The sequence below is a fragment of the Narcine bancroftii genome, chromosome 11 (assembly GCF_036971445.1).
Source record: "Narcine bancroftii isolate sNarBan1 chromosome 11, sNarBan1.hap1, whole genome shotgun sequence".
In the NCBI taxonomy this organism is placed as follows: domain Eukaryota; kingdom Metazoa; phylum Chordata; class Chondrichthyes; order Torpediniformes; family Narcinidae; genus Narcine; species Narcine bancroftii.
The window spans coordinates 24,108,978-24,134,013 of NC_091479.1; the positions used below are offsets into that span (position 1 = coordinate 24,108,978).

Here is a 25,036-nt window from a genome sequence, read left to right on the forward strand (position 1 = left end):
TCACAACCACATACAAGTACACAATCCTTTATCCAGAACCCTTGGGGGACAGTGTGTTCCGAATTTTGGATTTTTCTAGATTTCGGAAAGCCAGATTTAAGCCCACCCGAATTGTGCTAATTATCCATCCCCACACCCTTCCAGTCGCCCACCCGACTCGTGCTGCGGTCTCATCCCCTCGCCTGCCTGAATCGCACTGCCGGTCTCTCGCCTTCCCGAGTCGCGCTGCCGGTCGCCCCTCTGCCCGAGTCGTGCTGCCGGTCGCCCCACCCCCTCGCCCACCCGACTCGCGCTGCTGGATTTTGGATCTTTCCAGATTTTAGATGTCCAGATAAAGGATTGTGTACCTGTACTCATATCTGGACAAGCATGAGAATTGCCTGGGCACAGAAACCTATATATCGTGGTAAAATTGATTAGTGTAAATGGGTTATTAATGGTCAGGAGGGCCTGTTTCTGTTTGACTCCATGAATCTGTGACTGAGGTGCCTTTCAGTTGAGATGTTCAAAACAAGGCTGCATTTTTTCTTGTACTTTGTTAATGAAGAGAATTCTTACTCAGTCCCAATCAATATTTAACCCATCAACATTATGAGAACTTCAAACAGAAAATGGCAGCACTGCTGAAGCTGGTGTATCCCGGGAGAGCAAGGAGTGAAGAGACAGCACTCCTCTGTGAGTGCTGCCTGGTCATTACACCGACAGACCCAGGGGAACAGAGATACAGCGCTGATCCATGGGGTTCCACTGCCCTGTCATTATGCCCCCAGCCCCACACAGATTTTAAATGACCTGCAGAAAATACCGACGGTGTTTTTTTTTAATATTGATGAAACCACAGAGGTCCATCCCCAAGTTGGCAGTGGACCATGCTCAGCAGCAGACTAAGAAAGAGGGTTACAGGAGAACACTATCCCTCTCCCCTCCCCTGTGGAGAAGGAGGCGACCTCACACATCAGGAGACCAGAGCAGTGGACTAACATGGGGTTCAGAGCTAAAGGACACACCAGCTCATGGGAACCAGATTTCAGATTTATTCTCAGAGTACATACATGACATACAACCCTGAGATTCTTTTTCCTGTGAAAAAAAAGTAGAATTACCATTTATGGCAGTGCAAAATGAAAATGATTCAACATACACACACTAACAAACAAATAAATGTAAATAAACTGACTGTGATACAGAGAAAAAAATAAAGTGCACAAGTCAGAGTCCTTAAATGAGTCCCTGATTGAGCTTGTTGTTGGGGAGTCTGATGGTGGAGGGGGAGCAGCTGTTCCTGAATCTGCTGGTGCGAGTCTTGTGGCACCTACACCTCTTTCCTGATGGCGGCAGGGATCTGGTCTGGGATTTGTGAGGGTCCTGATGGTCAGAAGGGCTCCTGAGAGGCTTCATGAGTGAGGCGCTTCCTGATTGTATCAGAAGTTCAGATCTGGGAGCAGAGGTTCAAGGAGCGCAGGAGGTGAATCCAGACAGTCGGTATCGCTCTGGGGACTCCTTTTTGCTACTCGTTTTTTAATTGGTGGTGGTGCAAGGCTCTTTAGGTGCCTTTAAAATTGATGAATTCTGTGTATTTACGTACACGACAATTCTTGAATATTGTGCACTCAATATCACATTGAGACTTTTAGGAACTTGCTACATTCCAGTAGCAGGAAGTATTTCATTGGTTGAGAAGCTGTAATGATCTCATGAAAATCCCTGCCACTCTTCATAAGAAAAGCTCAGTCAAGTTCAGAGGCAAAAAGTACAAGCAAACATCACTGGACCAAACTTGACCACTAATTCAGGTTTAACCTACTCTGCATTAATAAATCAAAGGGAAAACAGTGAGACTGAAATTATGAGTCTCAATGAAAAGACTATAAAGGTATGTCAATAGGTATTTCAAGGGATATCAGTACATAAGAGACAGAAACTCAAAGGAAAAACCTAAAAGCTGTCAGACAAAGAAAGTCACAAAAACAACACAATTGCTTACCATTTGCTGGCATTTCTATGAAGTGGCAAATTTGGCTTGTATTTTCTATAGGGGACATTTCTGACCATATAGTTGACAGATTCCAACAGATCTATAATGCTTAGGTACTGCAAACAAATACAATTGTCAGTTCACAATTCATTACTTCAAATTTTCAGAGATTGCTGAACTGTGGAACATCTTCCAATTTCCATCCTGTAACCACAACCATCACAAATCAACATTCAAATTGAAGTACACAACCTTTTCCAAGTTAGATGACTGAAAAAGTGAGGGCAGTGTCTGTGATTCATTATCCATTCAGAAATCTGATGATGGAGGGGAAGAAACGTTTCTGTTATGTTAGGTGTTCGACTTCAGGCTCCTCGACCTCCTTCCTGACATTGTCACTGATCCACATTGACTCCGGTTATCCAAAATTGTGTATCTTCCAAAACATGTGGTATAACCACCAGATTAAGTCGCAGTAATGGCACTTAATGTCACAATTTCAACTGTTATTGAAGCTGCAGGTTTGGATTCATTTGTCGCCAATAAATCCATTTTTAATCAGAAAATAGAACTGAAGCCCAACATTCAGCCAACAGATATCAGTGTTTATGAACCACATTTTTTTTTGGAACAACATCAAGGGGCGAAGGGCCTGTACAGTGCTATGTGCCTCCTCCCACCCTATTCTAGCTCTGTCCAACTGAACCATAACAAAACAATAAGATCATTCACCAAAGGCATGTAGAGCAATAAGTAAACATTTTTAAAACCCTGTGGTCAAAGAAAACCTGCATTATGAATGAAAAAAGTTACAATCCCAGAATCCTACAGCACTGATTCAACCCGAGGGTCCCTCATAGGTACCTTCTGTGTCAGTGGCACCATTACACAGTAGATTTTTTGAAAATGAAATTTATATTTTATTTCAAGTAATTTAAAGGAAGTAGCTGGTAACTCCAAATGTTATCATTTTTTAAAATTAATAACAAAGTGGTCACATGTGCGATCTCTAACTTTCCATAAACACGTTATAGCAAATCAGTCTTCCACAAATTTAACGGGCTATTTCTGCACCTCAAATCTATGAAGATTAAGCCCAAAACCCATCAAATGCTCCACCTTGGTCATAATTGACCATTTATAACCATTTCACCATGTCACCTGCAATAGATAAATCTCAGAAATCAGATTAAACAAAATTAATCTTAATTTCCTAAATCAATGAAGCTACAAAAAAAATTAAAATGTTGCCTAATGTAGAAAATAGATTAACAGAACTTAATTTATCTTTTTTTTTTAAACTTCCCCATTCTTAAACTGCAAGTCCCTGACAATAAAAGCTAAAAAAAAAAAATTTATAGTTCATGCACAGGAACATCTCGATCCCCCTGAACTTCACTCACTTGCATCCCCTTTGATAAGGTTCTAATGGGAACATGAGATTAGTACAGATAGGATGTGCCAAAGTGCCCAATCCTGTGTTGTTTAACTCAAAGACCTTTGTTTACTTTCCAAGAGGTAAGGTAGTTGGGATTAGCAGACAAAATGAACCGCATATGACAAGTTGAGTGGAGACAACACTTGTACTGGATAAGAGACAAATGAATCCAAACCTGCAGCTTCAATAACAGTTGAAATTGTGACATTTAGTGCCATTACTGCGACTTAATCTGGTGGTTATACCACATGTTTTGTTAACTCTGGAAGATACACAATTTTGGATAACCGGAGTCAATGTGGATCAGTGACAATGTCAGGAAGGAGGTCGAGGTGCCTGAAGTCAAACACCTAACATAACAGAAACATTTCTTCCCCTCCATCATCAGATTTCTGAATGGATAATGAATCACAGACACTGCCCTCACTTTTTTTTCCCCTCTTCTTTTGCACTAATTTGTTTTGTTTTTAAACAGTATATTTTCATCAAACTAATAAATCTTCCTAAATAAAAATCTGGGTGCATCAGGACAACAGAAAAACACAAAATGAATACAAACTCACTTGAGGCCTCGTCATCTCGATGTCAATGCTCTGGACTTCCATGCTCAGATTTATTTTGGGAGAATTCAGTTCCACTTCAGCAGAAGGATTGATGCAAAGTTTGGCAGAGGCCGATATTGGTCTGAAAACTGAACCGCGAATTACATTAAATATTAAAATTATGAGAAGCAAAGCACTCCAGCAGTATTTTCATGCGATTGCACATTCCATGAAAAGTGGTTCAGCCAATAGCAAGGTCTGGACCGTGACGAGTGGAGTTCGGCAGGGATCTGTTCTGGGACTCCTGCTCTTTGTGATTTTTATAAATGACCTGGGCAAAGATGTTGTAGAGGGATGAGTCAGGAGGTTTGCAGATGAAACAAAGGTTGGAGGATTTGTGGATAGTGCTGAATGTTGCTGTAGGTTACAACAGGATATAGACAGGATGCAGAGTTGAACAGAAATGCGGCGGATGGAGTTCAAACCAGTTAAGGGTGAGGTGATACATTTTGGAAGATCAAACTTGAAGAGACTGCTGGGTTAATGGGAGGACACTTGACAGTGTGGAAGAACAGAGGGACCTTGGGGTCAAAATCCATATATCTCTCTCAAGTTTTTTTTTTACATTTTATTTGATTTTTCCAAACTCAGACAGTTCCAAAAATTCACAGTACAACAATCACGTTCATCAAGTGTATTTACATTTCTTCTTCTCCCCACCACAAAACAAAAAAAAACAGATTAATCATTTAAATAAAGAAAGAACTTACATGAAAAGACAAAAACACGCTTATTTAACATAAGACAAGATGCCATTGACCAAGGACAAATAACAAATTAGAAAAGAAAAAGTAAAACACACAGGGTCTGTCAGAGCTCAACGCCCATCCTCCAGGTCTCTTATAATCATCTCGATTTAGCCTGATTGGAATGGATTTCCCTGTCCACCCCACGAAGGACGGGGGGGGGGGGGGGGTGGGGGGCAGAAAGCGAAGCACAGGGGTCTGCACTATATTCTTGTACCTATGCAATGCAGGTATGGTTGCCAGATATTTTAAAAAGTTTCATATTTTTTCCTTAGAAACTTTCTCCAAGGGTACACAGCTTTGCATTTCCATATTCCAACACAGAGTCTGACTTCAAGTAACAATTATACATTTCCTGGCCACTGCCAGAGCATCAACACAAATTGGATTTGAAATTTGGACAGCTTCATCGTAAGCCTTATGTTCATGATATTTCCCAACAGGAACAATTCTGGGTCCTGAGGAAACTCTTTACCTATGATTTTCTCTTGGCCTTGGCCCAGCTCTACCCAAAAGGGCCTCACCTTGGAGCATGACCAGGTTGAATTCACAAAGGTTCTCATCTCTATGGCGCACCTGAAACATTGATCTAAAATTTCTGGTTTACTTTTATTCAATTTCTGCGACGTGAGGTATAGCTGGTAAAAAAAAGTTATATTGCACCAGTCTATATCATGAGTTACTTATTGTGATCATGCTATGACAACACAGGTGTGATCAACGCTGTTCATCTATCGTAACACCTTGGTCCGACTCCCATCTCTGCCTTGACCTATGAAGCTCCGGTTTAGGGCCTTCCACTTGGATCAGGGAATACATTGCCGAAATAAACTTTTTTGTGTTCCCTCTTCAAATCAGAGTCTAGGACCATGGTTGGACCCAATTTGTCCCTCAAGAAAGATCTCAACAGAAAGTAGGAAAAGAGTGTCCTATTTGACAAATCACATTTAATTCTTAACTACTCAAATGACATGAGCTGTCCCCGCTCATACACCTGATTCTCTTTTGGTACCAGGTGTCCAGGATCTTGTGACCAATAGCCAATGGTATTAAATTATTCTGAGTCTGGGGGGTTTTTGGAGACAACCACACCTTCTGGCCAATACATTGATTAATTTTGTTCCATGCATAATGTGTATGTTTTAACAAGAGATTGTTCTTCTTGCCAGGTAACTATTTGTCATCCCATTTATAAATTCTGCTACTTTTTCGTGCAGACCATTTGTGTCCAGGATGGAGTACCTCCCCCGTCAAAAAGCAAGGCGATCCACCTCGACTGGGCTGTCAATAATATTTTTTTTAAATCTAGTAGTCTCAATCCACACAGACCCTTGTAAATTTCTACATGGAGACCCTGGCTAACTTTTTATTCCAAAGGAATTTACTTACCTGTGTGCTGAGGTTTTGAAACAATCTCCGGGTCAACGCTATGGGAAAAGTCTGGAAGAGGTATTGGAGCACAATTGACTCTGCCTATCAATGTGATAGCTAAGGCCATCTACCTATTTAAGTCCTCCTCAATTTTTTTGAGCAGGGGTCGTGATTAAGATTGTACAAATTTGATAAATTGTTGTCTACCTTGACCCCCAGGTACTTGATCCCCATTTGCGGCCATCTCAATTTACTTATTTTTACATCTCTCAAGGTTGCAGTGCAAGTTGATAGGATTGTTAAAAAGGCCAATGGTATGTTGGGCTTCATTAGTCTGAGATTGAGTTCAGTAGTCATGAGGTAATGTTTCAACTCTATAAATCTCTGGTGAGACTGTAGAGAGAGCTAGCAAAGTGAAGAAACAAGACCACCAGACAGTGGGATCGTCTGCACTCGAAAAGTTTATTTTTCTTCCGCATGCTGTGTTTTAAAGCTGCCGGAAGATCCCACCCTTTACGCCAGAAACCATGTCCATGAGATGGCACCGCGCTTGCCCATGCAGGCCCGGAGCCTTCACTGGAGGAGACAAATACACAACACCATCTTTGATGCGGCTGCTCTGCTGACGTGCACGTGACACACAGAGCCAGTTCACCTAACCATCATTTATGTCCACCGCCACACAACATACCCCCCCCCCCCACCGAACTGGCACCAGTGTCTGTATTTTGCGGAGCTTTTAATTTGTGGGGGGGGATCTAGCCCTGCACTTGGCCGGCGGGTAAAACCAGTTGGCTTAAGTCCAGGTGGGCCAGTTTCAATGTTGAAAAGTTCCTCCCTACCTCCAATGTCCAAAGTGAACGTAGAGCCATTGTTATGGATTACCTTGTAAGGTCCCTCGTAAGATTGTGAGTTGGGTACCACTCCCTTCCTCCAATGTCCAAAGTGAACGTAGAGCCATTGTTATGGATTACCTTGTAAGGTCCCTCGTAAGATTATGAGTTGGGTACCACTGTGAACAAACACAAACTCAGAGTGTTTTAAGTCTTTGGATATGGAGAAGCGGCTCTGACCATGTGGGACGATGGGCATGGTGTGAGGTTGCCTAACTGTTGCAGAGCCGTTGGACCACCGCAGCGCCTTCGGGCTCCTGGTCGCTTGTTGCCGGCATGAATTTCCCTGGAAGTGTAAGGGGGGAGCCATTCACTGTCACAGCTGATAATGCCTGAAGTTCCTCTTTCGGGGCCGTGCGGATCCCAAGGAAGACCTAGGGTAGCTCATCCACCCAGTTGGAGCCAGTCAACCGGGCTCATGAGGGCCGATTTGAGGTGCCTGTGAAAACATTCAACCAGGCCAATGGATTTGGGATAGTAGTCTGTTGTGTGGTGCAGTTTTTGAGCCGAGTCGGCGGGCCAGCTCTGTCCATACGGCGGAAGAGACCAGTGCAGCTTGGTCCGTGGACAAATGTGCAGGGATTCCAAAGTGAGATATTCATGTGGACAGTTGAGCTCTGGCACAAATGTCACCATGGTCTCGCTGATGGGGACTGCCTCCAGCCATCTTTTAAACCATCAACGGTAAACCCTGGAGACTGGTAGGGGTCCCATGATGTCGACATGCGGGCATGTTCTTGCCCACTCACTGACCTGCTTGCGCAGGCCATGCCATAAGAAACAACCAGCGACCATGTAGACTGTTGTCTTGATGGAGGTGTGGGAAGGTGGGTCATGAATTGAGTCAAAAGCCCTGTGCCTCCATGGAGTGTGGATCACCAGATAGGGATAGGGATTCCCCATAGACACGTCGCAGAGTAGTGTCCTCTTGTTCTGTGCCAGTTAAACGTCCTAGAGATGCAAGCCAGTGATGGCGGTGCATAGAGCGCGAGACTCGGCATCCACCTCCTGTGCCTGCACAAGCTCTGTGTAGTCTAGGCCTGGCATTAACGTTCGAATCGCAGGCCTGGAAAGGGCATCCGCCACGATGTTCTCTCTGCCAGATAGGTGTCGGATATCCATGGTAAATTTGGAGATGTAAGGCATGTTACGTTGCTGCCAGGCTGACCAGGGCTCCGAAACATTTAAAAAGGCAAACGTTAAAGGCTTATGGTCGGTGAATATTGTGAATGCCTCCCCTTGAGGAAGTATCTGAAATGGCACACTGCGAGGTAAAGTGTGCTGTATTTGAGTTTTGGTGGCCTCAAATGGTGGCTGAAGAAAAATAAGGGTTTCCAATGCCTGTCCACAAGCTGCTCAAGTATCCCACCAATGGCGGTGGCAGATGCATCGATGGTGAGGGTGGTGGGAGCACCTATCCTTGGGTGTACCAGTAATGTGGCATTGGAAAGCTGCTGAGGCCTCGTTGTCCCATACTAGGTCATTCTTTGTTGTGGCCATAATAGCAAAAAGTGGTCACATGATCTTGGCAGTGGCTGGAATGAAGCAGTTGTAAAGTTAACCACGCCCACGAATTGCTGCAGGCCTTTCACTGTGGTCGGCCTGGCGAATTGGCAAATGGCGTCCACTTTGGCCGGCAGGGGTGTTGCACCATCTCTGGTGAACCTGTGGTCCAGGAAATTGATGACCTCCAGTCCAAACTGGCACTTTGCCGAAGTCGCTGAGGCAATAGTACAGCTGGCGCAGGAGGGAGGTGTGTTCCTGGTGATCCCTGCTGCCGATGAGGATGTCATCGGTAGATAAACAGGAAATCCAAATCTATAAGGCGCTGGAATGCCTGTGCCGCATTCTTGAGGCCAAAAGGCGTGATTTTGGCCTTTCTCGACGTTGTCAGGATGCACGGGGATCTGAGGCACCTGGTGGAAGTTCGAGAAAATTCGTGAGCCATGCAGGTTGACTGTGAAATCTTGAAAGTGGGGGACAGAATAGCAAGCTGGAATGGTGGCATTGTTGAGGGGCCTGCAGTCCCCGCGCGGTCACCAACCACTGGTGGCTTTCGGGACCATATGCAACAGTGAGGCCCATGTTTTGTTGAACCTGCAGATGATACCCAGTTCCTCCATGCGTTTGATCTACTTTACCCGTTGCAGTTTGTCTGGAGGCGGGCATCGGGCGCATCCGCAGAGGGTGGTGATGTGGTGCTGGACATCGTGCTTCGGCATGGCGGATGTGAATTAAGGACTGAGGGTTGCCGGGAACTCGGCCAAAATGGGGCTGCGTTTATCCGCGGGGATTGAAACCGAGGCAAGTTGTGGGGGTGGCTTTCCAGCCTCCTCGAGTGGGAAGGTCTGGAGCGTTTGCATGTGCACCAGTCATTTGGCCTTTATGTCAACTAGCAGGCCGTGTGCTCTCAGGAAGTCTGCGCCCAGGAGCGGTTTTTGTACTGTTGTGAGCATGAAATCCCAATGAAAAGCATCATCTCTTAGCCAGAATGCCACCTGCCATTTGCCGAGAATCTTTATAGAAGTGTTGATGGCCGCTCGCAGGGTGGGGCCACAGGGTCTTCTTGTGCGGGTCTTGAGTGCTGTTGGTGTGATTCTGCTGATTTCTGCACCTGTGTCGACAAGAAACCTGCAGCCCATGGATGTGTCCGTAACATGGAGAAAGAAAGCCGTCTGTGTGGTGTAAGGTAAAACATCATGAGATGGGAATGTGTAAGGAGTTACCCTGTACAGGGCTGTAACAAGATGTGAATGCATCCTTGTACTTACAAGATAAGAGAGACATTGATGGATTGAGAGGCAGGAAGCTAGCAGGGAAAGGATAGCAACAGTTTTAGTCATTGGACAAGTAATGATATGATGATGTTCTAAGCACGTATCCAAGGGTATAAAAAATCACCATTTTGCTGATAACGGCAGAATGCATTCTCCGACTAACATGGTTAGTTGCAAGTGTTACAATCCGGTAATAAAGAACAAAGAACCCTGATTTCGACTCAGTCTGGTGTTTGTCTCACTCATTCATGAACAAAGCAGACCTAACAGTGGCCAGCCGCCAAATCCATCAGCGGCGGCTGTCCTGGGCGTTTCCCGGAAGCATGCAGGGCTGCCGACGTTTACGGGCATCTCCCATCACTGGGTGGTAGGAACACCATTTGGTGTCGCTCCCTTGTGTGGTCTGCAGGGGTGTTATTGCTCACGGGGTGGTGGGGGTTTAGTTTGTGGCTCTGCTCGTGAGCGGGTCAACTGGCTGACAGCGGATGTGGTTTCTCACCTGGTCCGCCAAAATATGACTGCTTTGGCAGCAGCCTCTCTGGGGTCGCTGAAATCCACATCGTCCAGCAGTAGACGGATGTCGTCGGGCAGCTGTTCTAATAACACCTGCTCAAACATAAGGAATGGTCTGTGGTCCTCTGCTAGCGTCAGCATTTCATCCATGAGGGCGGATGGCATTCTGTCTCCCAGGCCGTCCAGGTGCATGAGCCTGGCTGCCCTCTCATGTCTGGAGAGCCTGTACCTGCTGATGAGCAGCGACTTCAGCGCATTATATTTACCTTCCTCTGGTGGGTTCTGTATGAGGATTTTGACTCAGCCACGGTCTCCTGGTCCGAAGAGCTGATGGCATAGTAATATTTGGTGATTTCCTTGATCTGGAACTGCACCTCCGCCTGTCCGAACCAGATGCAGGGGCGGAGTGTCCAGAAAGTAGGTAGCTTTAGTGCCATGGTGCTAATTGCTGCAGCATCCATGCTGAGGGGTTCTGAACCCGTGCGGGGTCACCAATGTAGCGGAGTGCTAGCAAAGCAAACAAACAAGACCAGCAGTCGATGGGCTCGTCTGCACTCGAAAAGTTTATTTTTCTTTTGTGCGCTGCGTCTCAAGGCCCCTGGAAGATCTTGCCCTTACTCCAGAAATTGCATCCATGTGATGCCACTGTGCTACCCATGCGGGCCCGGAGCCTCCGCTGGAGGAGACGAATGCGCGGTGCCATCTTTGATGTGACTGCTCCTCTGGCATGAGCGTAACACACAGAGCCAGTTCGCCAGACCACCAGTGCACCACCACAAGACCACACTTAGAATATTGTGGTCACCTCATTATAGGATGGATGTAGAAGCTTTGGAGTGGAGACGAGATTTACCAGGAAGTTATCTGGATTGAAAAATATGTCTTATGAGGCAAGGTTAACAGACCTTGGGCTTTTCTCTTTGGAGCAAAGAAGGATGGTGACATAATTATGAAAAGCATAGTGAAGTAGACAGCCAGCACCTTTTTTCCCTAGAGTGGGAGTAGCAAACATCAGATGACGTCAATACAAAGTGAAGAGAAGAATGTTTAGGGGAGATGTCAAAGGCAAGTTTTTTTCCCCATATATAAACACAAGAGAATTGAGGTGCCTGCAATGCATTGCCAGAGATGGTGGTGGTGGTGGAGGCTGGAATAATAGAGGCATTTAAGAGACTTCTAGACAGGCATGTAGATGAAAGAAAAATTGAGTGTTATGAGGTAGGAAGGATTTTGTATTTTTTTGATACGTCAACATAGAAAGCCCTGTAATGTTCTTTGTGCTTTGCTATAAATTTTGCTGAAATTGGTACAATCGACAGTCGTAGGAAATGGAATTAAGTACAGAGTGATGCACTTTGGGCACACTGCTCAGGGCAGAACGTATATTGTGAATGGTTGGGCCTTTAGGAGTACCAAGCAACAGAGGGACCTCTGCATACAAGTCCAAAGCCCAATGACATTAGCAGATGGTGGCTAAGATGATATACTTGCCTTCACTAACTAGGGCAGGAAGGTTATTTTATACAGTATTTTTAAAATTGTTGGTTTTCGTGCAGTTGGATAATCATGTTGAGGAACTTTGGGGGACATCCGATGCGCTCTAGTATTTGCCAAAGCCCTTTCCTGCTCACGGTGTCGAAGGCTTTGGTGAGGTCAACAAAGGTGATGTAGAGTCCTTTGTTTTGTTCTCTACACTTTTCTTGGAGCTGTCTGAGGGCAAAGACCATGTCAGTGGTTCCTCTGTTAGCGCGAAAGCCGCACTGTGATTCTGGGAGAATATTCTCAGCGAGGTCGGGTCAGATACAGCAATGAGCTCTCTGAACCCTTCTCCATTAACAATGGCGTGAAGCAAGGCTGTGTTCTCGCACCAACCCTCTTTTCAATCTTCTTCAGCATGATGCTGAACCAAGCCATGAAAGACCCCAACAATGAAGACGCTGTTTACATCCGGTACCGCACGGATGGCAGTCTCTTCAATCTGAGGCGCCTGCAAGCTCACACCAAGACACAAGAGAAACTTGTCCGTGAACTACTCTTTGCAGATGATGCCGCTTTAGTTGCCCATTCAGAGCCAGCTCTTCAGCGCTTGACGTCCTGCTTTGCGGAAACTGCCAAAATGTTTGGCCTGGAAGTCAGCCTGAAGAAAACTGAGGTCCTCCATCAGCCAGCTCCCCACCATGACTACCAGCCCCCCCACATCTCCATCGGGCACACAAAACTCAAAACGGTCAACCAGTTTACCTATCTCGGCTGCACCATTTCATCAGATGCAAGGATCGACAATGAGATAGACAACAGACTCGCCAAGGCAAATAGCGCCTTTGGAAGACTACACAAAAGAGTCTGGAAAAACAACCAACTGAAAAACCTCACAAAGATAAGCGTATACAGAGCCGTTGTCATACCCACACTCCTGTTCGGCTCCGAATCATGGGTCCTCTACCGGCACCACCTACGGCTCCTAGAACGCTTCCACCAGCGTTGTCTCCGCTCCATCCTCAACATCCATTGGAGCGCTCACACCCCTAACGTCGAGGTACTCGAGATGGCAGAGGTCGACAGCATCGAGTCCACGCTGCTGAAGATCCAGCTGCGCTGGATGGGTCACGTCTCCAGAATGGAGGACCATCGCCTTCCCAAGATCGTATTATATGGCGAGCTCTCCACTGGCCACCGTGACAGAGGTGCACCAAAGAAAAGGTACAAGGACTGCCTAAAGAAATCTCTTGGTGCCTGCCACATTGACCACCGCCAGTGGGCTGATAACGCCTCAAACCGTGCATCTTGGCGCCTCACAGTTTGGCGGGCAGCAGCCTCCTTTGAAGAAGACCGCAGAGCCCACCTCACTGACAAAAGGCAAAGGAGGAAAAACCCAACACCCAACCCCAACCAACCAATTTTCCCTTGCAACCGCTGCAATCGTGTCTGCCTGTCCCGCATCGGACTGGTCAGCCACAAACGAGCCTGCAGCTGACGTGGACTTTTTACCCCCTCCATAAATCTTCGTCCGCGAAGCCAAGCCAAAGAAAATTTTTAAAATATAAGACCAAAGCTGGAGTCTTTCATTTTCATCAACATATTGCAAAAATGCACCATAGAGATTATTTCCCTTAGTTAAGAGGAAGCAGAGGGGACAACTAATGGAGGTCATCAGGGACAAATCAAACTTGATACAATCCAGATCATTAAAGCATGGTATGTCAAAAATGTTTCACCCGTCAGTCACACAAAACTGCATCCTCCATTACCAAGGCTAGGATTGTTCTGTCAAAGCCCTTCATAAATCATCTCTAATAGAATCTCTGCTCCATATTGCACAGTCCCAATGTCTGTAATCAAATTAATTTTGAAGTCCCTTGTACCACTCTTCCAAACCTCCTCTAAGATTTTCCTTGAGGCATCAGACCTTTCCAGTCTGCAGCAAAATGTCATGGCGATCAGACACTTCAGTTCCCAACACCAGCCTTCTCCATATATCCCTCAGTCCCAATGGCATGAGGCAATACATCCACTTGTTACTGAACACAATGACAGCGTCCACCTCCTTCAGATCCTTCCACAGATTCACTGCCGTCTGGGTGAAGAAATTTCTCTTAATTTCAGCTCTAAATAGCACACTGACATCCTGAGTCAGGGTCTCTCCAGCCATCTGGAACACTGGCAAATCTCTTCTCTTCTTTTATAATGTTATGTCCTCTTATTCTTCTGTTGTCCACTGAATACAAGGCCCAATATCCCCACATACATCATCCTGACATCCCAGGAATCATTCTAAACCTTTAGCACATTCCATTTCAGGACAAACAAATCCTTCCTGAGGTAAGGCGGCCAAAACTGCTCACTAAACCTTACCAGAGGCCTACAGCAGGGTATTTCTCCTCCTCCTGAACTTAAATCCTCTTGTGGCGAGGGCCAATAACTGCTTGTTGCCCCCCCCCCCCCCCCGAATGTTTCCTTTCACCAAATTGAGGACAGGAATACCCAGGTCTCCTCAGTTGAACTGTGAATGATCATCACTTCCGGAAATCCTTCACTTTTATCATTTCTACTGCTTCTACCGTAAAATATTATAAACAATTAACATTTATCTCGTTCTTCTGCAAACTTCCTCGTCTCCTTCCATTTGGTGATTTTTCACGTGCCCAGAATCATCTCTTTCAATTATTGTAGCAGGATCTTTATTGCCATCAATACTGTCACACACCCCTTTATTGTGAAAGGTAGTCATAGAATTATCCTAATCTCCTGTTTCAAGCCATAAAATTTTGCATTAATAAACATGAAATAACCTTTTATCTTGAATAATTGGAACGGAACAACACTTGTACCTTCTCTAAAGAAACATTAGCAGGGAGAAAATCGCTGACAATTGCCTTCTCGAGAGAAGTTAGATCTAAGCCACAAGCGGAGGCCGTACCATTTTGTCAACTGGATCTGCTCCGCAAGTGTAAATAACATAGAATTATTTTAAGTAATAGAAGTCCAGTCTTCAGAGGAAACAGTTTTTCAGGATGAGGTCCACAAGATTATGAGAGGCATAGATAGGGTCAACAGCCAGCAGTTTTATCCCGGGGCAAACACCAGAGGACATCTGTACAAGGCGAGGGGAGGAAAGTTTAGGCAAGATGGCTGCAGTACTTTTTTTTTTAAAAATGATACACAGAGGGTGTTTGGAATGCATTGCTGGGGTGGTGGCGGAGGCTGGTACATTAGAGACATTTAGAAGACTCAGACAGGTACATTCGATGCAAGAAAAATACAAGGGCATGGGCATAAGGTAGGAAAGTTAGTTGAGTAGGTTTCTATCAGTTGGCACATCATAATGTTCTATATTCTATGTTCTGAATAAATAGTAAAATCATTTGGCAGTCACAATGAAATACTTACCATAGTGATAGTTTAGAGGTTCGTGAGAACATGAAGCTATGCCCTCTTTCAGTTCCACCTGTCAATTCAAGAGTGGTAGAAAATAAACAAGAAATGAGTTAAGGGAGTTTACATCAAGTTGTGATGCATGCTGTAAAATGTCAGTCGTTGTAGACAAGAGACCCAGATCCCCTTCTGTCGTCCACATGTACGCCTCACCATCCCGCAGTGAAAGAAATCACATACAGGCAACTTCCCAACCTTGGGATAAAGTTCAGCACAATATAAAGCAATGGCCTTGAACATCATCCTGCTCTTGTAGCCAATGAACTTCACACTGACACTACGTAAACAGGCTTGAAATGAGCAGCTCAAGGAATGAGCAACAAAAGTTGAATTGAAAGACACCAGGAATTCCTGCAAATGGCTGACGTCTAGCCCACCCGGATTCTTCAATAGGCAGTAAAAGTGGAGAAGGGTTTTTCAAGAACTGAGATAAAGTCAGCATGCTCTGGAATCAGAACAATGAAGAATTTCTTAATGAAGATTCTTGCTACTGAGGACACTGTCCTCAACTTCATCCAACGCACACACATACACAAGTTTGCCAAATAAGGGCTCGGGCCCGAAACACTGATTGCCTTTTTTCTTCCTTTTGACTCTGCGAGACCTGCTGACTTTCTCTAGCAGTTTTGAGTACTGCAACACTAGTGCACCAACACAGGTGCACATGCACACACCTAGAATTGAGGCATGAGTGCTGAAGGGGTATTGTTCTATGGGGATTGTTGATGGGACCCTTGTTGCTTGTGAAAATTGAAAAACTAATTTGAATGCAAAAACAGGTGGCACAAAAATTGGCAGCTGTAAATAGTGAAGTAGGTTGTCACAGAACCTTAAGGAGCTTGTATGTTCTCTCCGTGAGTTTTCTTCAGGTAACTCTGGTTTCTTTCCACCCTCCAAAATGTATGGGATCGATAGGTTCGTTGGTGTAATTTGGTGGTCCTGGTATCAATGGTTAAAATTAGCTTCTACAGTTTTTGTAAATATATATAAATTTAGAACAGAGCAGCACAAGTATTGGCCCTTCAGCCTATGTCAAACATAACGTCCAAGTTAAATTAAAACTCTGCTGCTGGCACATCCTTCGGTTCTCCCTGTATTACATGTCTATCTATGTAGATGCCTTTTAAAGGTTACTATTCTATCTAATTCCACCATGACTCTTGGCACCCTGTTCCAGACCCCCCCCACCCCACTCTGGAAAAAAAAAACCTGATCCGCACGTCTCCTTCAAACTTCTGCACTCCCTGCCACCCCACCCCACCTTAATGCATGAACTGTGGAACATGACATTTTTATCCTGAGAAAAAGATTCTGATTGTCCACATTACTTTAGCCTCTGATGCTCCATAAAAAAAACTAAGACTGTACAACCTTTCTTTATAGATCATACGCTCTAAACCAAACGACATCCTGGGAAATCCCTTCTGTACTCCTTCCTGCAATGTGGCAATCAGAATTTCACAGGATATTCCAGGCGTGACCTTACCATTGTTTTAGCTATGACATGACCTCCTTACTTTTACACTCAATGCCCAGGGCAATGAAGGCAAGAAGACCACATACACTTTCTTCACCATCCCATTTATTTGCATGGACACTTTTTTTTTTTTTTTTAATTTTTTTTTTTTTCACACCATAAATCACATTAGCCATGATATACACTATTTCTTTTCACACATATACAGTGACTTTTTCTCCCCCCCCCCCCTTTCCTCCCAAACCACCCCCCCACCCCCCCCTCTCATCCATTTTAGGTATACAATCTAGGTTGCATTAAGCCAGTCAGACAATGTTGTCATTCAACAAAATTACACCAGAAATTCTACTGAGTCCATTCTTTTCTTTCCTTTCCTTCTCCTTCCATCAACTTAGGTAATGTTTGCTATTGTATTTTCGCTATTGTATTTAATGTAAGGCTCCTATACTTGTTCGAATATTTCAATATTATTTCTTAACCAATATGTTATTTTTTCTAATGGAATACATTTATTCATTTAAATTTGGTAGTTTCTTCCTTTTAATTTGGTTATGTATTCCATTAATATTTAAAGACATATAGTTCAGCGTAGCCCTTTTATATTTTGTTTATCTTCTCTTTCCGTTTTTCCATCATTACCTTTCCTCCTTTTCCATTTCTGTTTTCTTATTTTCAACTCTTTATAAGACAACATTCCTACAACATCTAACATTTTCCTTATTCTCCTATTTCTATCTTATTTATCCCCAATCTCCCCTTCACCTCCTGAGTTGTCCTTTATCCCTTGTCGGACAACCACATCTCCCCTCTCCATTTGGATTTGCGAATCCACTCGCAAGCGTCAACTGATTTTGCATTGACCGCTATTTCCCCCCACCCCGCCTCCCCCAGAAAAGATTTCACTTTTCATATGTCACAAAGGTCCCTCTTTTAATTCCCTCCTTATTCTCTCTATTCCATTACCTTCCCTTATTAATTCTTGTCTATACTATCTATATTTTCCTCTAAGTACAGATACATTCATGTATGCTCATTGTCTCTATTCACTCTTATACCTCTTTACCTGCATACATATCAATCGTGATCATTTTTACTCTCATTACCCGTCTTCATCCCTCAGTCTATTTTTGTCTTTACCCACATACATATCAGTCGTGATCATTTTAACTCTCATTACCCGTCTTCCTCCCTCAGTCTATTTTTGTAATTGTTCTGCAAATTTTCGTGCTTCTTCTGGATCCGAGAATAGTCTGTTTTGTTGTCCTGGAATAAATATTTTCAATACCGCTGGATGCTTTAGTATAAATTTATACCCTTTCTTCCATAAAATCGCCTTTGCTGTATTGAACTCTTTTCTCTTCTTTAGGAGTTCAAAACTTATATCTGGATAAATGAAGATTTTTTGCCCTTTATACTCCAGTGGTTTGTTGCCCTCTCTTACTTTTTCCATTGTCTTCTCCAGTACCTTTTCTCTTGTAGTATATCTTAGGAATTTTACTACAATAGATCTTGGTTTTTGTTGTGGTTGTGGTTTAGAGGCCAATACTCTATGTGCCCTTTCTATTTCCATTTCATGCTGTAGTTCTGGACATCCTAGGGTCTTAGGGATCCACTCTTTTATAAACTCCCTCATATTCTTGCCTTCTTCATCTTCCTTAAGGCCCACTATCTTTATGTTATTTCTTCTGTTATGGTTTTCCATTGTATCTATTTTTTGAGCTAGTAGTTCTTGTGTCTCTTTAGTTTTTTTATTAGATTTCTCCAATTTCTTTTTTAAGTCTTCTACCTCCATTTCTGCTGCTACTGCCCGCTCTTCCATCTTGTCCATTTTTTTTCCCATTTCTGTTAAGGTCATCTCCATTTTAATTATTTTCTCCTCTGTGTTGTTTATTCTTTTTCTTAAATCCTTAAATTCCTGTGTTTGCCATTCTTTAAATGACTCCATGTATCCTTTAATAAGAGCAAGTATATCCTTTACCTTGCCTATCTTTTCTTCTTCTATTTCACCATACTCTTCCTCTTCTTCTTCCTCTGGGTTGGCCATCTGTTGTTTCTTTGGTGCCCTTTCCTCCTCTTCTTTCTTGTTTCTATTGTCTTCTGTGGTCTCTTCTTGCTGCAGGTGTTCTGCAGCTGTCGTTGCCGGCTGTGGAGATCGACTCCCCAGCTGGTCCCCCCTCCCGTCGGTGTGTTTTTTTTCATGCGCATCGCGCATGCGCGACTCCTCGCGCATGCGCGGTTGCGCACTTTTGCTCGGCTCTGCGAGCCATTTTTGTAGTCCATTATTTACCGACCTGAGGGAGCGGGTTTCTCTCTCCGCAGCGGGCCTCTTCGGACAGGTAAGGCCTTCACCTTTTTCCTCCTTTGTCTTCTCTTCCTCTCTTCTTACCGTTGCTTTCGACTTTTCTTTTTTTGTCGCCATCTTCTTTCCACCTTTATACTCACTTTTCTGTAACTTTTATTTCTGTGCCTTTGTGTTTTCTCTTGTTTTTCCCGACTTTTCTGGAGAGGGCTGGAGTTCACCGTCCGGCCACTACTCCATCGCGTGACTCCTCCTCGCATGGACACTTTCAAGGATCGATGGACCTGAGACCTCAGATCCCTCTCCACTTCAATGCTTTTGAGAGTCCTGCCATTAACCGTAAACCTTCCCCTTATATTTGACCTCCCAAAGTTCCACATCTCATATGTCCAGATTAAACTTATTTGTCATTTCTCTGCTCATATCAGTGACATTTATTTCCTTTTGTATTCTTTGATAGCTTTTTACACTATCTACAACTCCACCCATTTGTGTATTATCTGCAAATTTATGATCCACCCATTTATTCACCCAAGACATTTTAGAGGTCACAAACAACAGCAGGTCCCCACACTGAACTTGCAGAGAGTGATTGGCCTCTATCCCAAATAACAGCCTTCCAACACGGCAGTCAATCTTCTAAGAGCCAGCCAATTCCAAATCCAAATTTCCAGTTCACCATGGATCCCACACATCCGTACCTTCTGGATCAGTCTATCATGAGAGGCCTTGTCAAATAGCAGATGGACTTTAATCACAACAAGCGTGAAGTGTTGCACTTTGAATGCAATGGAGAGTACACAGTAAACGGAAGAACCTTCAGAAGAATTTATGTGCAGAGGATCTGGGGTGCAAGTCCATAGCTCCCTGAAAGAAGCGACACAAATGCACGCATAACGTGATAAAGAAGGCAGACAGCATACTTTTCTTTATCAGTCAGGACATAAAATATTAAAGTTAGCAAATCATGTTGCAGCCATACCTTGAAGGGCTCAAGCCCAAAGCATTGGGTATGTCTTTTTATCTTTGCTACATTTTATTTTTTTTTTAAACTTTTTTATTTTTCACACCATAAATCACAATAGCCATGATATACACTTTTTCTTTTCCACACATTTACAGTGACTTTTTCTCCCTCCCCCCTCCCTCCTCCCAAGCCACCCCCCCACCCCCCCCCTCTCATCCATTTTAGGTATACAATCTAGGTTGCATTAATTCAGTTAGACAATGTTGTCATTCAACAAAAATACACCAGAAATTCTACTGAGTCCATTCTTTTCTTTTCTTCTCCTTCCATCAACTTAGGTAATGTTTGTTCCCGGTAGGTTTTCGCTATTGTATTTAATGTAAGGCTCCCATACTTGTTCGAATATTTCAATATTATTTCTTAAACTATATGTTATTTTTTCTAATGGAATACATTTATTCATTTCTATATACCATTGTTGTATTTTCAAATTATCTTCCAATTTCCAGGTTGACATAATACATTTTTTTGCTACGGCTAGGGCTATCTTGACAAATCTTTTTTGTGCATCTTCCAAGTCAATTCCAAATTCTTTATTTTTTATGTTACTTAGGAGAAAGATCTCTGGATTCTTTGGTATATTGTTTTCTGTTATTTTATTTAATATCTGATTGAGATCATCCCAAAATTTTTCTACTCTCTCACATGTCCAGATTGCATGAATTGTTGTTCCCCTTTCTTTTTTACATCGAAAACATCTATCAGATACTGTTGGGTCCCATTTATTTAACTTTTGCGGTGTAATGTATAGTCTGTGTAACCAATTATATTGTATCATACGCAGCCTCGTATTTATTGTATTTCTCATCGTTCCAGAGCATAACTTCTCCCATGTTTCCTTTTTTATCTTTATATTTAAATCTTGTTCCCATTTTTGTTTAGTTTTACCATTTGTTTCCTCATTCTCCTTTTCTTGCAGTTTAATATACATATTTTTTATAAATCTTTTGATTAACATTGTATCTGTAATCACATATTCAAGGTTACTTCCCTCTGGTAAACTCAAGTTGCTTCCTAATTTATCTTTCAAGTAGGATCTCAGTTGGTAATATGCCAGCGCTGTATCTCCAGTTATATTGTACTTATCTCTCATTTGTTCAAAGGATAAGAATCTACTTCCTGAAAAACAATTTTCTATTCTTTTAATCCCTTTTTTTTCCCATTTTCTAAAGGCAAGGTTGTCTATTGTAAAAGGGAGTAGCTTATTTTGCGTCAATATTAGTTTTGGTATTTGGTAATTTATTTTATTTCTTTCTACATGAATCTTCTTCCATATATTGAGGAGATGGTGTAATACTGGAGAAGTTCTATGTTGTACCAATTTTTCGTCCCATTTATATAATATGTGTTCAGGTATCTTTTCCCCTATTTTATCTAATTCTAGTCTCGTCCAGTCTGGTTTTTCCCTTGTTTGATAAAAATCTGATAGGTACCTTAATTGTGCGGCTCTATAATAATTTTTGAAGTTTGGCAATTGTAAGCCTCCTTGTTTATACCATTCTGTTAATTTATCTAGTGCTATCCTCGGTTTCCCCCCTCTCCATAAAAATCTCCTTATTATTTTCTTTAACTCTTTGAAGAATTTTTCTGTCAGTTGTATTGGCAATGCCTGAAATAAGTATAGTATCCTTGGAAAAATGTTCATTTTAATACAGTTTATCCTTCCTATCAGTGTTAGTGGTAGCTCTTTCCAATGCTCTAAATCGTCCTGTAATTTTTTCATTAGTGGATTGTAATTGAGTTTATATAATTGGCCTAAATTTTTGTTTATTTGCACACCTAGGTATCTTATTGCCTGCGTTTGCCATCTGAATGGGGATTCCTCCTTAAATTTTGAGAAATCCGCGTTATTCATAGGCATTGCTTCACTTTTATTTACGTTTATCTTGTATCCCGACACTTCTCCATATTCCTTCAATTTCTTATATAGTTCTTTTATTGATAGTTCTGGTTCTGTTAAGTACACTATCACATCATCCGCAAACAGACTGATTTTATATTCCCTGTCTTTTATTTTTATTCCTTTTATATTATTATCTCTTCTTATCGATTCTGCTAGTGGTTCTATAGCTAGCGCAAACAATAATGGTGATAGTGGGCATCCCTGCCGCGTTGACCTGCTTAAGTTAAATTGCTTTGATACATGTCCATTTACTGTCACTTTCGCTAACGGTCCCTTATATAATGCTTTAATCCAATTAATATACTTCTCCGGTAAACTGAATTTTTGCAATACTTTGAACAAGTAATTCCATTCTACTCTGTCGAAGGCCTTCTCTGCGTCTAAAGCAACTGCTACTGCCGGTGCTTTATTTCCTTCTACTGCATGAATTAAGTTAATAAATTTACAAATATTGTCTGTTGTGCGTCTTTTTTTGATAAATCCAGTTTGGTCTAAATTTACCATTTTCGGTACCTGTTCTGCTAATATGTTCGCTAATAGTTTAGCTATTATCTTATAATCTGTGTTTAGCAGAGATATTGGTCTATATGACGCTGGTGAGAGTGGATCTTTCCCTTGTTTTAGTATCACTGTAATTATTGCTGTTTTACATGAATCTGGTAAGTTTTGTGTCTCATCAATCTGGTTGATTACATCCAGGAGGGGCGGTATTATTAGGTCTTTAAATGTTTTGTAGAATTTTATTGGGAGTCCATCCTCTCCTGGTGTCTTATTATTTGGTAAATTTTTTATTATCTCTTGTATTTCTACTGTTCCAAATGGTTCTGTTAATTTATTTTGTTCCTCTATTTGTAGTTTTGGTAGTTCAATTTTAGTCAAAAATTCATCTATTTTCCCTTCTTTCCCTTCGTTTTCGGTTCGGTATAATTGTTCATAGAATTCTCTGAAGTTTTCCTTAATTTCTTTTGGATTATATGTAATTTGTTTGTCTTTTTTCCTTGTTGCCAATACCATTTTCTTAGTTTGCTCTGTCTTAAGCTGCCATGCTAAGATTTTGTGTGTTTTTTCACCTAGTTCATAATATTTCTGTTTTGTCTTCATTATATTCTTCTCCACCTTATATGTTTGTAATGTTTCATATTTTATTTTTTTATCCGCCAATTCTCTTCTTTTGGTTGTATCTTCCTTTATTGCTAATTTTTTTTCTATGTTTATTATTTCCCTTTCCAACTGCTCTGTTTCCTGATTATAGTCCTTCTTCATCTTGGTTGCATAACTTATTATTTGCCCTCTAATGAATGCTTTCATTGCGTCCCATAGTATAAACTTATCTTCCACTGATTCCGTATTTACTTCAAAGTACATTTTTAATTGTTTTTCAATAAATTCTCTAAAATCCTGTCTTTTAAGTAGCATGGGGTTTAACCTCCATCTATACATTCTTGGAGGGATGTCCTCTAGCTCTATTGCCAATAACAGGGGTGAGTGGTCCGATAATAGTCTAGCTTTATATTCCGTTTTCCTAACTCTCCCTTGAATGTGGGCTGATAACAGGAATAGGTCTATCCTTGAGTATGTTTTATGTCTAGTCGAGTAGTGTGAGTATTCCTTTTCTTTTGGGTTTTGTTTCCTCCATATGTCCACAAGTTTCATTTCTTGCATTGATTTAATTATAAATTTGGTTACTTTGTTCTTCCTGTTAATTTTTTTCCCCGTTTTATCCATATTTGGATCCAAATTCAGATTGAAATCCCCTCCTATTAGTATGTTCCCTTGCGTATTAGCTACCTTCAAAAAGATATCTTGCATAAACTTTTGATCTTCTTCGTTAGGTGAATATATATTAAGTAGATTCCAAAGCTCTGAATATATCTGACATTTTATCATAACATATCTCCCTGCTGGATCTATTATTTCCTCTTCTATTTTAAATGGCACATTTTTGCTAATTAATATAGCCACTCCTCTTGCTTTTGAATTATACGATGCTGCTGTTACATGTCCTACCCAATCTCTCTTTAATTTCTTGTGCTCCAATTCAGTTAAGTGTGTTTCTTGGACAAATGCTATATCTATTTTTTCCTTTTTCAGTAAATTTAGTAGTTTCTTCCTTTTAATTTGGTTATGTATTCCATTAATATTTAAAGTCATATAGTTCAGCGTAGCCATTTTATATTTTGTTTATCTTCTCTTTCCATTTTTCCATCATTACCTTTCCTCCTTTTCCATTTGTTTTCTTATTTTCAACTCTTTACCAGACAACATTCCTACAACATCCAACATTTTCCTTATTCTCCTATTTCTATCTTCTTTATCCCCAATCTCCCCTTCCCCTCCTGAGTTGCCCTTTATCCCTTGTCGGACAACCACATCTCCCCTCTCCATTTGGATTTGCGAATCCACTCGCAAGCGTCAACTGATTTTGCAGTGACCGCTCTTTTCCCCCACCCAGCCCCCCCCAGAAAAGATTTCGCTTTTTATATGTCACAAAGGTCACTCTTTTAATTCCCTCCTTATTCTCTCTATTCCATTACCTTCCCTTATTAATTCTTGTCTATACTCTCTATGTTTTCCTCTAATTACAGATACTTTCACATATGCCCATTGTCTCTATTCACTCTTATACCTCTTTACCCGCATACATATCAATCGTGGTCATTTTTACCCTCCTTACCCGTCTTCATCCCTCAGTCTATTTTTGTCTTTACCCACATACATATCAATCGTGATGATTTTTGCTCTCATTACCCGTCTTCATCCCTCAGTCTATTTTTGTAATTGTTCTGCAAATTTTCGTGCTTCTTCTGGATCCGAGAATAGTCTGTTTTGTTGTCCTGGAATAAATATTTTCAATACCGCAGGATGCTTCAGTGTAAATTTATATCCTTTCTTCCATAAAATCGCTTTTGCTGCATTGAACTCTTTTCTCTTCTTTAGGACTTCAAAGCTTATATCTGGATAAAGGAAGATTTTTTGCCCTTTATACTCCAGTGGTTTGTTGCCCTCTCTTACTTTTTCCATTGTCTTCTCCAGTACCTTTTCTCTTGTAGTATATCTTAGGAATTTTACTACAATAGATCTTG

General features: G+C 42.1%; 1 protein-coding gene across 6 annotated transcripts in view; it reads right to left on the bottom strand.

The window, feature by feature from the left end:
* Positions 1-25,036, bottom strand: part of vps13c (vacuolar protein sorting 13 homolog C) — a 425,868-nt gene that overhangs the window by 323,210 nt on the left and 77,622 nt on the right. For all 6 annotated transcript variants that reach the window (XR_011346402.1, XM_069902927.1, XM_069902926.1 and 3 more), the window contains 3 exons: positions 15,203-15,260; positions 3,977-4,104; positions 1,985-2,091 (listed from right to left, as the gene is read on the bottom strand). Coding sequence is in view for 5 of the 6 variants with exons in the window: in XM_069902927.1 (XP_069759028.1) it covers positions 1,985-2,091; positions 3,977-4,104; positions 15,203-15,260 (293 nt within the window). In the remaining variant the exon portion in view is untranslated. The remainder of the gene's footprint in view (positions 1-1,984; positions 2,092-3,976; positions 4,105-15,202; positions 15,261-25,036) is intronic.